Here is a 17,354-nt window from a genome sequence, read left to right as displayed (position 1 = left end):
TGAATGTGTAAGTGGTTTCAAAACAAAGACTGAAACCAGGAAAAATGGAAAAAAAGGAAAAAGTGTGAAAGCAGCGACCCTGAAGGGAACGAAGAAGAAGTGAGTACCAGAGCAGGTAAGTTAAAGCAGCTCCACCTGGAGCAGCTACAACTGTAAAATGCTGCTGAAGCATCGATGACTCAGGATTAATCATCTCATTTATAACATCAGTCACAGAGCCACCAGAGGGCAGCAGAGTAAAAGCTTTACTCATTACATCAACAGTAGCAGCAGAGGAAGACACTGATTCAGTTTATACAGCACATTTCATGAAAGGTGAACTCAGTGAGATTTACATTCAAATGTTTACAACAGCCAGAAACAGGAAGAGAAGAAAAAACAAGACACAACAGCAAGAAAAAAACAAGTGAAAAAGACAAGAATAAAGAGTGAGAGTGAAGCAGTGTGTTGTCTGAACCAGCAGAGGGCAGCTGAGTGAAGGTTTGACTCCTGACAGCAGGAGGAAGCAGAGAGGAGTCATCGAAGGCTGAAAGATGAACTGAGGGTGATTTTAAATTCATTTGACACGAAACAAACTTTAATCTGTTGACGTTGTTGCTTTGAGTTCTTTCGAATTCAAATATAAAGACAAACAGAAGCTTCTTTTCTGATTTAAAGTTGACTGAAACATTATTGTGAAATGTTGTTGAAATGGAAAAACACAGTCGACCCACAGCAGACAACAGGACAGACTGTTCCTTTAAGACGTGTGTGCACAGCTTCAGGGATAGTTCCTCTACTTTGACCATGAGTTCTGTTTCTATTATTGACTCTGCTTCTGAGGATGTGTGGTCCCTTGGTGCCGCTGAGCTTTTCCTTCATCACAATACATCCCAGACAGAATCTGTGACTCTGACCACTTTGATCATTTTCACCATGAACAGCTGTTAGAAGACCAACTCTGTGTTCTGGTGAAATGGTGAAAATCGTCTCCTCTCAGTCTCAGACAGGCGTCACATCAGTCAACGACTCCTTCCACTGTGTTTGTGTGATGGATTTGACACAATGACGCAGACACTGGTCCAGACAAAGGTCCAGTCTGCAGGTCCAGAGCGGGGACTTTATTAGAAATGTGAGTTTCTACAGACACCAAACATGTCCGACTGAACTTTGGTGAAATGTGAATAAAATGATGCAGCAGGACATTTGATGGCATCTGAGCTTTGAATATTTTATCATGAAGAAAAAAATGATGTACAGAATATATGATGTTATAATAAAAGCTTTTGACACTTTAATGTTGCTGCCATGAAATGATCATTTCACTGTTGAACTCAGTAGAGTTTGTGGTTTTTCTTTCCCCTTTAAAACCTCCCACTCAGAGGAAAACCACACAACAGCTTCAGCTGAGCCGCCAATCAGCAGCAGCAGCCTCATCTGTGGGCAGCAGGGGCTGATGGGAGGTTTGAGGAGGCGCCAGAAACCACGTGGCCCTGGTCTGATCTCACAGCTCGTCCTTGTTTGTCCTCAGCTGCATCAGAGCTCCACTTCTCCCCAGGTTCACCAGAGGAAACACCACTGCACAAAATGCTTTTCCTCCCAGCTGCTGCTCTGTGCTGTCTGTGTTCAGGTGAGTGTTTCCAGCCAATCAGGAGCCAACAAAGTCCACCTGTGACAAACACTGTCACACTGACCTTCATCTACCTGTCTGTGTCTCTACAGTGCTGGTTGCCATGGCAGCAGAGCTGATTCAGGACCAGTTATCATTGACCAGGAGAGTTGGTGGATCAGTCTCCTTCAGCTGTGGAGGAACTGACCAGTGTTACAACTCTTATGTATTCTGGTACCAGAAGAAAGAGAGAGAAACATTCACACGTATACTGCGTTTTGATAAGAGTAATGGTGGAGTGGAAAAAGGTTATAATCATCCTCAGAAAGATGATTTCACAGCTGTTAAAAAACAGAACGACTGTGAGTTGAAGATAGACAAAGTTAAACGCTCTCATAAAGCCTCCTACTACTGCTCCTGTTGGAAGTCTGCTCCCCACAGTGAGAAATGATCCCTGCAGCCTGAACAAAAACCAACAGATGAACAGATGTCAAACAGAGTTTGTGACAGGAAGAGAGCAGTAAACCACAGCCCAGGTTGACATATTTCACCTCCAGCTCAGACACGTTTTCTTGACTTTTCAATGATATTAATTCATATTTTGATCAGATTTTTCAGCAGATTTCCTGTTGTTCCACACAGTGAGGACAAAGAGGAAACTCAGAAGCACAAGATTAAAACAAGATGAAGAGAAAACAATCAAAGGAACTAAATGAATAAAATCATGATGGTGCTTGATGAAGAGTCAGAGGATCAAAGTTATTACACTTCATCAACATTATTATGCATATTCCACATGCAGCTGCTCACATGCTTCAAATATATATTGATATTTCTTTCATGTCTGTGTCATATTCAGATTCAGACTAGACAAAGACAACTGTAGTGAAAGGCGTCAGGTTTATGTAATGTTGCTGCTATGATGTCACGATGACATCAACAGATCTTTTCTCTGTCTAACTTTTCTGGTTGAAGCTCGTCACATGAGAAAAATAGATGAAATATTGAACCTCTAGATCACGTGATGTGCACGCACATGTCACACATCCAGTTTGTTCCTGTCCTTAAGTTTATCTGTGGCGTCTCTCCTGGAGCTGTAGTGGTGACAATTCAGGAAACACTCCCATGGGTCTAATCAGAGGGAGGGGACAAAGGACTTATATGGTCATTTAGGTTGGAGGACTTGTAGGGTTAGGGTTGGGTTAGTTGGAGGACTTGGTTTGGTTAAAACAAGCACTTTGAAGTTAAGATAATGCTCGTCATCATGGTTACAATAATAACCACATGGTTAAGGTTATAGAACGGAAACAGGAAACTAACAGAGGTCTCCTGTGTTTAGGTCCAGCATCCCTTACAAACATCTTTATAAATGTCAATGTGATGAAAAGTCAGAGGATCAGCAAAGTTATTCCAGTTCATCCTGAGGGGACCATGAACGTCTGAAGCAGTTGAAATGGGAATATTTGTTGAGATATTTGAGTGTGAACAAAAAAGAAAAGAGAAGAAGAGACAGTCATGTTGATCTGAACATTAGAGAAACACATGATGGAGCTGAAATATGATCCTGGTTCATAATGTGGACTCGTTCACCTCAGCTGACACATTCAACAGCAGACAGGTTTTTGTATCAGTCTCTTTCACTGTGGGAGGATGGTACTACTTCATCTTTGGCTCTGGAACTAAACTGTATGTAACAGGTAAGAACAAACATTTATTTTCTTTCAGTTGTTTTATTGAAGAAGTAGAAAATGTGTTTTCAGTCAGTTTCTGCTGCTTCAGACTTTACATGTTAGTTTGTTCATAGTTAGTACAAAGTTCCTGATGCAGCCGTTGTTCAATGAAAAAGTTCAGTCATTAGTGAAAAGATGTTTAAATCTCACTGCACAGCAGAAGGAATTCTTTATTTCTGCTGGAGCTCAAAAGGTTTTGAAGAGTCCAAAAAGTGTGATATTGTAAGTGCATTGTGGATTCTCATCAGCTGCTGCTTCATGAATCATCAGACTGCTTTTCTTTCCTCTCTTCTCTCTGCTCAAATCAATTGACTTGTACATGAAGGACTGTGGAGGATTTTCCTGCTCAGTTGACTTTTTGTACAAAATGTCCAGTTAATCAAAGTGAATTTCAGTGATGAGCAGGATTCTTCAGATTCACTCAGAAAGGTTGATGCTGGAAAATACAGTAAATGAATACAGTTGTTGTCTGATGATAAATGTATTTTATATGAAATATTCATTTTAACAACAATAAAAACAAACACTGAATATTAGGAAAAATATATGTATTTTTAAAACATTACATTTAATATTTAAACTGACGGTATATGATTAAATAATTATGAGGTAAGGTTCACTTAACTAATAGACTGGCATATTGATTTTCTATGGATATTATAAACCATGCAGGATGATATAAACTATAGATCTATACTTCCACAGTATATCTTACAGTAATTCTCAGTAAATATAATTTGTATAATGTTTAATTTGTTCATCTAATGAATGTTATCATACTTTATATAATGGTGAATGTGTGTATATTAGCATAATATATCAAAAACAATGTGAATTATATTTGAATTATTTGAATATAATTAGTCTATATATTGTTTTTTATTTCAATAGTTGGGTGGTAATAACTGTTATTTATATGACTGTAAATATTTCTTTCACATAAACATGTTTTTAGTTTGATGTAGAATTGATCTAAAATTGTCTGAGTAAATATTTTAATCATGAGATAATAATCAATATATGATACATTTATCATTTAATAAAATGTTTCTATTTATGTAAGCAAAAAATATACCAAAACCTCTGTAGTCATAAGAAAAATCAATAATACATGCACACTTTAATTATATATATTGTCAGAATATATAATGATACATTTTGTTCTTTATGTTCTACATACTTGTAATGTTATTCTTAACATGAAACATTTAGTTAATACTGTATATCTTATGAATGTCACTGTATTTTAAATAATAATAAATATATATATTTTTTAAAGATATACTTCAACACTAGGATACTTAAATCTTGTAAATATACAAATACTATAATGACACATTTATTCTGAGCTTATGATTTATAAAAGTGAAACATGAATATAAAGAATTTAAACAGTGTTTCCGTCTTTGACTTTCTTGAACTTGATCTTTCTCTGATGATATACATAATATATAACCATGATCTATAGCTCAGTAAATATATTTGAAGGTGAATCCAGTATATGTGGGGACCTTTGTGCTGTATGGATGAGTAGTTGAGTGATCAGAGTCCATGTAGTTTCCAGGATCAGACTGAATGCAGTACAGTGCTGGAAGCTGCTGTTGACTGTGTGAATGTGTGTCTGTGCTGCTTGTTGCTGCTGTCAAGCTTCAGATGAGCAGGTAGTGAAGCCCGTGGTGAGCGTGTACCCAGCAGCACCCAGAGCCCACCTGGAGGGGAAGAGCTCCCTGCTGTGTCTGGCCTCAGCCATGTTTCCTCCTCGGGTCCAGTTCTCCTGGAAAAGACAGAAGGAGGATGGTCCTCTGGAGGAGCTGCCCCCTGCTGAGGGAGAGCAGCTGGAGCTCACAGAGTCGGGACGCTCCGCCGCCGTCTTGCTGATCCATCAGCCAGAGAACAGCACATATAAATACAACTGCTACGTCAAGCACGAGGGGGGAACGGTGGAGGCCCCAACACAACAAGGTGATGAAGGCTTGGTGACTGTGTTGAGCAGTGATTCAGCTTCATGTGGAGACGCTGTCAAAGAGAGCAGAGGAGCAGAGCACTGACATTTCTCACTGCAGCTCCAAACATTTGACTCCTCTTGTGTTTCAGAGGTTCCAGCTCCAGCAGCCTCCTGTCCTCCAGAGAGAGAGCCAGCACACCCGGCAGCTCTGCAGCAAGCTCCCTGTAAGATCACCTGCTGCCTCTCTGCATGGACAGCTCCAATGTTCTGCTGCAGTTAGGGCTGCATATCAGTCTGTTCACTTCCTGCTCATCACTGAAGCATTGAAACATACACTCCCTGATTGTGTTAGAGTGTCCAACAGCACAACAAACCCCAGTCACAGAGCTTTCACTGCACCATCCTGACTAATAACACGTGTTGGGGGCACCATACTAAATGTGGGGCTTTGAGGGAGCTACAACAACTTTAGGGACTGTATCTTAAAGCTCCACTCATTCATATTTCTACATTAAGAATTAATTTCATGACTCTGTGTAAGGTCAAAGGTCAGAGATTACTTTTTTTAGCTTGTTGTTGAGTTTTTCTGCCCCCAAGTGGCTGCAAAAAGAAAATCAGAAATTTCAAGCTCATAACAACCTGTGTCTTTTTCTATCTGGACTTTCCATTTGATCCTGGAGTGATATGAATTGTCATAAACACTTGACAGAAGAAGGTGATGAAGGCTTGGTGACTGCGTTGAGCAGCGATTCAGCTTCATGTGGAGACGCTGTCAAAGAGAGCAGAGGAGCAGAGCACTGACTGATTTCTTTTTGAATCCTTTTCTGTTGCAGTGGGTCTCCTGGATCCTCTCCAGCCTCAGTGCAGGGTGAAGCTGCTCTGTCTGCTGTACACAGTGCTGATAGTGAAGAGTCTGGTGTACTGCTGTGGACTCTCTCTGCTGATGAGCCTCAGGAACAAGGGACCGTCCACCAACTGCACACATGCTGACTGACTGTTTTCTGCTCGCCTTTTCTCACCATCACTTCATCTCATTTATCTCTTTGATCACTGTTCAGAAATTTAAGTCAAATGTGTTTTTTTATTCAAAGGTTAAATACAGTCAGTCTAAAAATACAAAAACATATATACACATATATTTTCACTTTTTAAATGTATATTATTTAGTATTATGTTATGTCGATGCTGTATTTTATTACCACTTTTAATGGTCACTTGTTTAATAACAGAAAATGAAGTTGAATCATTAGCTGCTTGGTAGATATGTTTTTTTTTCATGTTATTTTTTTCTCGTCTTGTTTTTCATTTTAATACATTTTAACCTGAAAAGGATTTTTGTCAAATTCTTCCAGTGTTATTGTTTCAATAAATAAATAATCACCTATGTGTAATTGATTCTGGGTGTAAATAGCTCTTACTCTACTTTCACACAGTGTACAGAACAAAGGCAAAGGATGATATGAACAGTGGCACAGAGCCAAACAAGCACAACAACACTAAAAAAGATAAGCAAACACAAATCTGTCGTTATTTAATACAACGTTTTTGTGGCTGTACCTTGAGGTTCAGTGCAGGTTGTATTTTAATGATCTTTGATCATTGTGTCGGTGTGGATGTAAAACTCTACGCTGATGACACTGTTGTTTACACTACAGTTATAAAAAACTTTACTCTAAATACTGAAGATAAGTAAACTATTACTACTAGAATTATATCTATCTAATACTTTTCAAGACTGAAATCCCAAAAAGTTATATTCACACTTTGAAAAAATAAAACATGTTGTATAGTAATATATAACACAGGCACAAAACACTCAAAACCTGTTTTCTAAACATGCTACACATGAGACATTTTTGAAATATAAAAATAAAACTATGACTCACTAAACATTTAGGACACAGAGGCATTTCAGTATCATCATTGTGTCATCTCTATAAATAATATTTAAATAACCATAGTATTGTTTTCCATTAAGAGAAAACCTGACCCAACACTTAACCTTTTACGTGCTGAGGCCGACGTCACTCAATTTACCCATAAGCAGTTGTGTATCTTATCTACACCGACTGAAGCTAAAGCAGCAGAATGACACCTTCAGTTTTTTATCAGTGTTTAAACCAAGTGTTTTAACAGCTTCTAGAGCCCAAAACACATAACGACCAGTGTGAGTGAAGCACAGACAGCTACACTGATAACAACTGAAGCTTGAATGTAATTCACCAGAGGTCAGTGGGTCAGTGGGTTCATGAGGTGAATTGATTGAGATGTACAGACTCGTCTGACAACAGCTTTTGTTTTTTATCATTTACTGAAATAATGAGAGCTGAGGTGAAACAACATGGCCGCTCTAGTTCTGCCTCAAGAAGAGAACAACAACATGATGTGTTTGTCTCAGTGTGTTTGTGATTCTGTCTCTGTGTGGTTTGTGGTTTGTTGGTCAGATTAATCAGAACAAAATGACTTTTTTTATTTTTAAATTTACAGTCAGAGACTCAGTGATGAAAAATCTCTCATGGTTTCAATTTAAACTCTGTGAAATGTAAATTTCACTGATTCAATAATTAAATTGATTGTTTAGCAAAATGTGCTTCCTGTGAAAAATAACTAATAATTTCATGTTAAAATAACAACAACAAATAAATGAAAATATGAATTATAAAATGAACAAATCATAATGTAACATTTCCTATAATACCACTAAAATCATTACCTTGGGTTTTAGTGAATGAATAATCATGATTACCTCCCCTAATGTGTTAGAGGTTACAAAATGACAGTTTTATTCTCCATACTCTCATGTTGAGACTTCAGTTTGTATTTAGTCTCGTGTGAACGCTCTGAAGACTGAAAACACTGTTAGAATCAGTGACAGCTGATAAAATGGGACCTGATCAGAACGAAGGAGCTTTAACGTCGGCTGCAGAGCAGAAACCCACACAGCCCGTCTGCTGCAGGAAAGGAAGTGTTGATTCGTTGTCAACAGTTTTTTCTGAGTCCTAATAACCACTGAGAGCAGATTCATATCTGCTGCTGTACACACTCATGAACCCCCCCCCTCTCTCTGTAGTTTGTCTCTTGGTGACACTCTTGGTGGTTCAACTGAGCCCACAGACCCCCAAACACCACCCACCTGGAGGTCTTGTTCGTGGGATGTTTTTAATGGGAATTTGGAGCTTTAGCAACCAAAGGTCACTTTACAGTTGACACTGCCAACAAGTGCTTGTACATAACTGACACAGGTTGTTTGTCAGGACCGTCCAACACGACACAAATGAGTTTTCTGACCTGATTTCTCCAGAATTTGAACAAAGGAAAGTTGGAATTTCTCCACTTGTTTAGATGCTGAAGTAAATTTTATTGTATCATTTGAAACTGCTCTTCAGTCTATATATGCTCCCTTTAGGAAACTTTATTAGGAGGCACCAGATGAATTTCCATTGTTACGCAGATGACACCCAGCTGTACTTATCCATGAAGCCAGGTGAGACTAACCAGGTAGCCAAGCTTCAGGTCTGTCTTAAGGACATAATAACCTGGATGACCAGTAATTTCTTACTCTTACAAAACTGAAGTTATTGTAATTGGCCCAAAACACCTCAGAGATACACTATGTGATAATATACTGACTCTGGATGACATCACCTTGGCCTCCAGTGCTACAGTCAGAAACCTTGGTGTCATTTTTGACCAGGACTTGTCCTTTACTTCACATATAAAGCAAGTCTCTAGGACAGCCTTCTTCCACCTGCGCAATATTGCTAAAATCAGACCCATTCTATGTCTAAAGGATGCTGAAAAACTAGTTCATGCATTTGTTACCTCAAGACTGGACTACTGTAACTCTTTATTGTCAGGATGTCCCAAAAATTCAGTGAAAAGCCTCCAATTGATCCAGAATGCGTCAGCACGAGTACTGACAGGACCTAGGAAACGGGATCACATCTCTCCTGTGTTAGCCTCTCTGCATTGGCTCCCTGTAAAATCCAGGATAGAATTTAAAATCCTCCTCCTCACCTACAAAGCCATTAATGGTCAGGCACCATCGTACCTTGAAGAGCTTATACTTCCCTTTTTCCCAATAGGACACTTCGCTCTCTAAATGCAGGTCAACTTGTGGTTCCCAGAGTTTGTAAGAGTAGAATGGGGGGCAGAGCCTTCAGCTATCAGGCTCCTCTCCTGTGGAACCAGCTCCCAGTGTGGGTTCGGGAGGCAGACACCCTCTCTACCTTTAAGATCAGGCTTCAAACTGTCCTGTTTAGTAAAGCTTATAGTTAGGGCTGGCTTGGGTATGTCCTGACCCATCCCTTAGTTATGCTGCTATAGAGCTAGACTGCTGGGGGATTCCCATGATTCACTGGGTGCTCTCTCTCTATTTCTGTCTCTCTCCCTCTCTCTCTCTCTCTCGATGACTTCATGCCATTAACTTTGTATTTTTTTTCTCTCTCTCGTAGTTTGTGCTTCTCCTCTCTCTCCCTCTCTCTGTCCTCATTCTGCAGGTCTCTCTGCCTCGGGAGCAGCAGGATCCAGATCCACCACTACTCATCTTTACTATCAACCACTGTTACCTGTCATTATTATTGATAACACCATTACCGACACAGCTGTTCCTGGTCTCTCTCTCTCTCTCTCTTCTCTCCCCTCTCCTCCCCCTCCCCCTCTTTTTATCTCCTCCTAAACCCAACCGGTCGAGGCAGACGGCCGCCCACCCTGAGCCCGGTTCTGTTGGAGGTTTCTTCCTGTTAAAGGGAGTTTTTCCTCCCCCCTGTCACCAAGCGCTTGCTCGTTGTGGGAACTGTTGGGTTTTTCTCTGTAACAAAGTAAGGTCTTGACCTTACCCTGTAAAGTGCCTTGAGATAATGTATATTATGATTTGGCGCTATACAAATAAAATTGAATTGAATTGAATTGAAAAATGTTTTAAAAATAAGTTTGGAGCGTGAATCATGTCACAGACGAAACCTCATGAAAATTATAATTATTATAAATAATTATTTGATCTAAAAATCAAATTTATATCAATAAAAACCAGGATGTTCATTAATATATTGACAATGTTACATTGAATGAATTTGACACTCTACAGAAAGTATTAAAAGGCAAAAAGACAGAAAACATTAAATAATCAATAAAATATTTCTCAGATAAATAATGACTTGGCTTAATTTTCTATTCATATACAAGTTGCAATTAAAAGTGGATATAGAGCATTAGAACAACACTGAAAAACAACAACAAGTTTAAACTTAGAACCTGCAAATATATTTGTGATATATGATATATGTATTTATGATTTTTAGACTGACTATCAGCAGATTGACCAATCACACACTGAAACATAGAAGCTTTTGACACTTTAATGTTGCTGACATGAAATGATCATTTCACTGTTGAACTCATGAGTTTGTGGTTTTTCTTTCCCCTTTAAAACCTCCCACTCAGAGGAAAACCACACAACAGCTTCAGCTGAGCCGCCAATCAGCAGCAGCAGCCTCATCTGTGGGCAGCAGGGGCTGATGGGAGGTTTGAGGAGGCGTCAGAAACCACGTGGCCCTGGTCTGATGTCACAGCTCGTCCTTGTTTGTCCTCAGCTGCATCAGAGCTCCACTTCTCCCCAGGTTCACCAGAGGAAACACCACTGCACAAAATGCTTTTCCTCCCAGCTGCTGCTCTGTGCTGTCTGTGTTCAGGTGAGTGTTTCCAGCCAATCAGGAGCCAACAAAGTCCACCTGTGACAAACACTGTCACACTGACCTTCATCTACCTGTCTGTGTCTCTACAGCGCTGGTTGCCATGGCAGCAGAGCTGATTCAGGACCAGTTATCATTGACCAGGAGAGTTGGTGGATCAGTCTCCTTCAGCTGTGGAGGAACTGACCAGTGTGCCCTTGATTATGTATTCTGGTACCAGAAGAAAGAGAGAGAAACATTCACACTTATTCTGCGTTTTAATAAGAGAAATCGTGAAGTTTACAAAGGTTACAATCATCCTCATGCAGACGATTTCACAGCTGTTAACAAACAGAACGGCTGTGAGTTGAAGATAGACAAAGTTAAACTCTCTCATTCAGCCTCCTACTACTGCTCCTGTTGGAAGAAAGGTTCCCACAGTGAGAAATGATCCCTGCAGCCTGAACAAAAACCAACAGATGAACAGATGTCAAACAGAGTTTGTGACAGGAAGAGAGCAGTAAACCACAGCCCAGGTTGACATATTTCACCTCCAGCTCAGTTTTCCGACCTCAACTTGATTATTGGTGTAACCTTGGCAACGAGGCTCATCTAACCTGTAGCAAGTGTTTATTACTGTAACCATGGTGATGAAGGTCCTGTGATGTTAACTAAGTACTTATTTGAACCCAAACCAGGATCTTCACCTAAACTAACCAAGTTGACCACAGCACTGTCACAACATCAAAGGGTTAGTTTGATTTATGTGTCAGCAGTGGGTTTTACTCCGGGAACACACTGCCTGTGTTGGGTGTGTGTGGCGGCTGCGTCACTAACCTGGTGCAAATTATTTTCTGATTTATGTTTGACAGAAAATGTCTCTAAAACACCACAGTCTCCACATGCAGCTGCTCACATGCTTCAAATATATATTGATATTTTTTCATGTGTGTGTCATATTCAGATTCAGACGAGACAAAGACAACTGTAGTGAAAGGCGTCAGGTTTATGTAATGTTGCTGCTATGATGTCACTATGACATCAGCAGGTCTTTTCTCTGTCTAACTTTTCTGGTTGAAGCTCGTCACGTGAGAAAAATAGGTGAAATATTGAACCTCTAGATCACGTGATGTGCACGCACATGTCACACATCCCGTGTGTTCCTGTCCATAAGTTTATCTGTGGCATCTCTCCTGGAGCTGTAGTGGTGTCAATTCAGGAAACACTCCCATGGGTCTAATCAGAGGGAGGGGACAAAGGACTTATATGGTCATTTAGGTTGGAGGACTTGTAGGGTTAGGGTTGGGTTAGTTGGAGGACTTGGTTTGGGTTAAAATAAGCACTTTTAAGTTAAGATGAGGCTCGTCGTCATGGTTACAATAATAACCACGTGGTTAAAGTTATAGAATGGAAACTCCTGTGTTTAGGTCCAGCATCCCTTACAAACATCTTTACAAATGTCAATGTGATATTCAATCAGCTCTAAGAGTGTTAGCATTAGCTAACATGTAAATTAGTCCTGAAAACAAAGAGCCGCTGAGGCTGATGGGAACGTCATTAGTTGTGCAGTTGTTTGATCATAAACCAAAGTGTTGGACAAATTCAAATGTGACCTGATGATGGCGCAAGATGAAAAGTCAGAGGATCAGCAAAGTTATTCCAGTTCATCCTGAGGGGACCATGAACGTCTGAACCATGTTGAAATGGGAATATTTGTTGAGATATTTGAGTGTGAAGAAAAAAGAAAAGAGAAGAAGAGACAGTCATGTTGATCTGAACATTAGAGAAACACATGATGGAGCTGAAATATGATCCTGGTTCATAATGTGGACTCGTTCACCTCAGCTGACACATTCAACAGCAGACAGGTTTTTGTATCAGTCTCTTTCACTGTGGGAGGATGGTACTACTTCATCTTTGGCTCTGGAGCTAAACTGTATGTAACAGGTAAGAACAAACATTTATTTTCTTTCAGTTGTTTTATTGAAGAAGTAGAAAATGTGTTTTCAGTCAGTTTCTGCTGCTTCAGACTTTACATGTTAGTTTGTTCATAGTTAGTACAAAGTTCCTGATGCAGCCGTTGTTCAATGAAAAAGTTCAATCATTAGTGAAAAGATGTTTAAATCTCACTGCACAGCAGAAGGAATTCTTTATTTCTGCTGGAGCTCAAAAGGTTTTGAAGAGTCCAAAAAGTGTGATATTGTAAGTGCATTGTGGATTCTCATCAGCTGCTGCTTCATGAATCATCAGCTGCTTTTCTTTCCTCTCTTCTCTCTGCTCAAATCAATTGACTTGTACATGAAGGACTGTGGAGGATTTTCCTGCTCAGTTGACTTTTTGTACAAAATGTCCAGTTAATCAAAGTGAATTTCAGTGATGAGCAGGATTCTTCAGATTCACTCAGAAAGGTTGATGCTGGAAAATACAGTAAATGAATACAGTTGTTGTCTGATGATAAATGTATTTTATATGAAATATTCATTTTAACAACAACAAAAACAAACACTTAATTTGAGGAAAAATATATGTATTTTAAAACATTACATTTAATATTTAAACAGACGGTATATGATTAAATAAAAATAAGTAAATGTTCAATTAATTAATAGACTGGCATATTGATTTTCTATGGATATAATATATCATGCAGGATGATATAAATTATAGATCTAAACTTCCACAGTATATCTTACAATAATTCTCAGTAAATATAATTTGTATAATGTTTAATTTGTTCATCAAATGAATGTGAAAATACTTTATATCATGGCGAATGTGTGTAAATTAGCAAAATATATCAAAGAAAAAAATATATAAATAAAAAATATTTTAAATTCTTTTAATATGAATTCCTTTAACATAATTGGTCTATATATTGTTTTTTTTTTTAATAGTTAGGTGGTAATAACTGTTATTTATATGACTGTAAATATTTCTTTCACTTAAACATGTTTTTAGTTTGATGTGTCGATATTTTAATCATAAGATAATGATCAATATTTTATTTATGTAAGAAAAAATATAACAAAACCTCTGTAGGTATAAAAAAAATCAAAAATACATGCACATTTTTTTTTAATTATATATATTGTCAGAATATATCATGATAAATTTTTTTGTTCTTTATATTTGTGAGAATATTTAATAATTTTATACTTTACATGAAATATTTAGTTAATACTGTATATCTAATAAGTGTCATTGTATTTTAAATAAGAGTGAATATGTTTTTTTGTTAAAGATATACTTGGATACCTGTGTACTTAAATATTGTAAATATACAGATACTATAATGCCACATTTATTCTGAGCTTATGATTTATAAAAGTGAAACATGAATACAAAGAATTTCAACAGTGTTTCCATCTTTGACTTTCTTGAACTTGATCTTTCTCTGATGATATACATAATATATAACCATGATCTATAGCTCAGTAAATATATGTGAAGGTGAATCCAGTATATGTGGGGACCTTTGTGCTGTATGGATGAGTAGTTGAGTGATCAGAGTCCATGTAGTTTCCAGGATCAGACTGAATGCAGTGCAGTGCTGGAAGCTGCTGTTGACTGTGTGAATGTGTGTCTGTGCTGCTTGTTGCTGCTGTCAATCTTCAGATGAGCAGGTAGTGAAGCCCGTGGTGAGCGTGTACCCAGCAGCATCCAGAGCCCACCTGGAGGGGAAGAGCTCCCTGCTGTGTCTGGCCTCAGCCATGTTTCCTCCTCGGGTCCAGTTCTCCTGGAAAAGACAGAAGGAGGGTGGTCCTCTGGAGGAGCTGCCCCCTGCTGAGGGAGAGCAGCTGGAGCTCACAGAGTCGGGACGCTCCGCCGTCATCTTGCTGATCCATCAGCCAGAGAACAGCACATATAAATACAGCTGCTACGTCAAGCACGAGGGGGGAACGGTGGAGGCCCCGACACAACAAGGTGATGAAGGCTTGGTGACTGTGTTGAGCAGTGATTCAGCTTCATGTGGAGACGCTGTCAAAGAGAGCAGAGGAGCAGAGCACTGACATTTCTCACTGCAGCTCCAAACATTTGACTCCTCTTGTGTTTCAGAGGTTCCAGCTCCAGCAGCCTCCTGTCCTCCAGAGAGAGAGCCAGCACACCCGGCAGCTCTGCAGCAAGCTCCCTGTAAGATCACCTGCTGCCTCTCTGCATGGACAGCTCCAATGTTCTGCTGCAGTTAGGGCTGCATATCAGTCTGTTCACTTCCTGCTCATCACTGAAGGATTGAAACATACACTCCCTGATTGTGTTAGAGTGTCCAACAGCACAACAAACCCCAGTCACAGAGCTTTCACTGCACCATCCTGACTAATAACATGTGTTGGGGGCACTATACTAAATGTGGGGCTTTGAGGGAGCAACAACAACTTTAGGGACTGTATCTTAAAGCTCCACTCATTCATATTTCTACATTAAGAATGAATCTAATGACTGTGTGTAAGGTCAAAGGTCAGAGATGACTTTATTTAGCTTGTTGTTGAGTTTTTCTGTCCCCAAGTGGCAGCAAAAAGAAAATCAGTGAATCCAATTTCAAGCTCATAACAACCTGTGTCTTTTTCTATCTGGACTTTCCATTTGATCCTGGAGTGATTTGAATTGTCATAAACACTTGACAGAAGAAGGTGATGAAGGCTTGGTGACTGTGTTGAGCAGAGATTCAGCTTCATGTGGAGACGCTGTCAAAGAGAGCAGAGGAGCAGAGCACTGACTGATTTCTTTTTGAATCCTTTTCTGTTGCAGTGGGTCCCCTGGATCCTCTCCAGCCTCAGTGCAGGGTGAAGCTGCTCTGTCTGCTGTACACAGTGCTGATAGTGAAGAGTCTGGTGTACTGCTGTGGACTCTCTCTGCTGATGATCCTCAGGAACAAGGGACCGTCCACCAACGGCACACATGCTGACTGACTTTTTTCTGCTCGCCTTTTCTCACCATCACTTCATCTCAATTATCTCTTTGATCACTGTTCAGAAATTTTTGCGAAATTTATCTTTTTATGTAAATGTTCAATACAGTCATTCTAAAAATATAAAAACAGGGATGGCCTGATGGCGGAGTGGTTAGGGCGTGTACCACACAAACTGATGCTCTTAGCAGGTGAGTGCCAGTTCGACTCCCGACTGGCCCGACTCTTTCCTGCGTGTCATTCCTGTCACTCTGTACTGTCCTGTCGAATAAAGGCAAAAATGCCCAACACAATATCTTTAAAAAAACAAAAGCAAATATACACATATATTTTCACTTTTTAAAAGTATATCATTTAGTAATGTGTTATGTTGATGCTGTATTTCATTACCACTTTTAATTGTGATTTTTTTGATAATAGAAAATGAAGCAGAATTATTAGCTGCTTACTAGATATGTTATTGATCATGTTACTTTTTTCTCTTATTTTTTTCATTTTAATACATTTCAACCTAACAATGAAATTTTTGTCCAATCCTCTTTGAATAAATAAAAAAAATCACAGTGTTTAAGGGTTTGTTAACATGTTTTTGAATTGATTTCCATTTGTCTTCAGAGCAAATCATCATAAAAATAAAAAAAGTATTTTGACTATTTACACTGACACCCACATGTAAATTAACTCTGGGTGTTCGTGATATGAACAATGGCACAGAGCTAAACAAGCACAACAACACGAAGAAAGATAAGTAACATAAATTTATCGAAATTTCATACAAACAAGTAGGTGTGGCTGTATCTTGAGGTTCAGTGCTGGTTCCCCTGGTCACTTAGGTTGTATATTAATCATCTTTTATCATTGTGTCAGTGTGGATGTAAAACTCTACGCTGATGACACTGTTGTTTACACACATGAACAATCAACAGATTGAGCTGCTGTGAAACTACAGTTGTTATAACAATAATCAAACTTTACTCTTAATACAGAGGAAATGTAAACTAAGAATTATATTTATCTAACACGTTTCAAGACTGAAATCACAAAATTCTTCACAAAGACATAAGTTATATTCACACTTTGAAAAAATAAAACATGTAGGCATTACAGGCGTTTCAGTATCATCGTGTCATCTCTATAAATAATGTTTTAATAATCAGTGTATTTTTTTCCATAAAGAGGAAACCTGTACACTAAGATCCTTTCCCACATGTCCTGATGTCTTGTATTATGCTACAGTTTGGAGCTGAAGAAACTGTTGTTAAACTGACAAGAATAAATAACAGGACACAGAGGCATTTCAGTGTCATCATTGTGTCATCTCTATAAATAAGATGTAAATAATCAGAGTATTGTTTTCCATAAAGAGAAAACCTGACCCAACACTTAACCTTTTACCTGCTGAGGCCGACTTCATTAAATTTACCCATCAGGAGTTGTGTATCTTCTCTACACTGACTAAAGCAGAACAACAACACCTTCAGTTTTTTATCAGTGTTTCAACCAAGTGTTTTAACAG

The 17,354-nt window shown here is 38.9% G+C and overlaps 2 protein-coding genes across 4 annotated transcripts; both read left to right on the top strand.

Annotated features, from left to right (window-relative positions):
- The first annotated feature begins 1,532 nt into the window (after nt 1-1,532).
- LOC139621468 (immunoglobulin lambda-1 light chain-like) lies at nt 1,533-6,531 on the top strand. Of its 2 annotated transcripts, none has more exons than XM_071477995.1 (6): nt 1,533-1,609; nt 1,702-2,028; nt 3,238-3,285; nt 4,972-5,280; nt 5,413-5,487; nt 6,097-6,531. In XM_071477995.1, the coding sequence occupies exons 1-6, from the start codon at nt 1,567-1,569 to the stop codon at nt 6,255-6,257; spliced, it is 963 nt and encodes a 320-aa protein (XP_071334096.1). In that variant the 5' UTR covers nt 1,533-1,566; the 3' UTR covers nt 6,258-6,531. The 2 variants fall into 2 exon arrangements, with proteins under 2 accessions (XP_071334096.1, XP_071334095.1); XM_071477994.1 differs by having other exon boundaries at nt 4,966-5,280.
- Nucleotides 6,532-11,834: 5,303 nt separating this feature from the next.
- Nucleotides 11,835-16,533, top strand: LOC139621466 (immunoglobulin lambda-1 light chain-like). Of its 2 annotated transcripts, XM_071477989.1 has the most exons (4): nt 11,837-12,879; nt 14,548-14,856; nt 14,989-15,063; nt 15,679-16,532. In XM_071477989.1, exons 1-4 carry the CDS (start codon nt 12,741-12,743, stop codon nt 15,837-15,839), a joined length of 684 nt encoding a protein of 227 aa, XP_071334090.1. In that variant the 5' UTR covers nt 11,837-12,740; the 3' UTR covers nt 15,840-16,532. The 2 variants fall into 2 exon arrangements, with proteins under 2 accessions (XP_071334091.1, XP_071334090.1); XM_071477990.1 differs by lacking the exon at nt 14,989-15,063 and having other exon boundaries at nt 11,835-12,879; nt 15,679-16,533.
- The last annotated feature ends 821 nt before the right edge of the window (nt 16,534-17,354 follow it).

The sequence above is a fragment of the Trachinotus anak genome, unplaced genomic scaffold (assembly GCF_046630095.1).
Source record: "Trachinotus anak isolate AG129_WGS33_773 ecotype Australia unplaced genomic scaffold, CSIRO_AGI_Tana_v1 ptg000005l, whole genome shotgun sequence".
NCBI lineage: Eukaryota > Metazoa > Chordata > Actinopteri > Carangiformes > Carangidae > Trachinotus > Trachinotus anak.
The sequence above is the reverse complement of the archived record's forward strand: the minus strand, read 5'-3'. Positions and strand labels throughout refer to the sequence as shown.

Coding starts and splice junctions, on each gene's coding strand:
- LOC139621468 (XM_071477994.1), top strand. CDS start 1,567: ATGCTTTTCCTCCCAGCTGCTGCTCTGTGCTGTCTGTGTTCAG. Junction 2,029..3,237: donor TTGGAAGTCTGCTCCCCACA/GTGAGAAATGAT, acceptor TCACTGTGGGAG/GATGGTACTACTTCATCTTT. Junction 3,286..4,965: donor AACTAAACTGTATGTAACAG/GTAAGAACAAAC, acceptor GCTGCTGTCAAG/CTTCAGATGAGCAGGTAGTG.
- LOC139621466 (XM_071477989.1), top strand. CDS start 12,741: ATGATCCTGGTTCATAATGTGGACTCGTTCACCTCAGCTGACACATTC. Junction 12,880..14,547: donor AGCTAAACTGTATGTAACAG/GTAAGAACAAAC, acceptor GTCAATCTTCAG/ATGAGCAGGTAGTGAAGCCC. Junction 15,064..15,678: donor AGCTCTGCAGCAAGCTCCCT/GTAAGATCACCT, acceptor TTTCTGTTGCAG/TGGGTCCCCTGGATCCTCTC.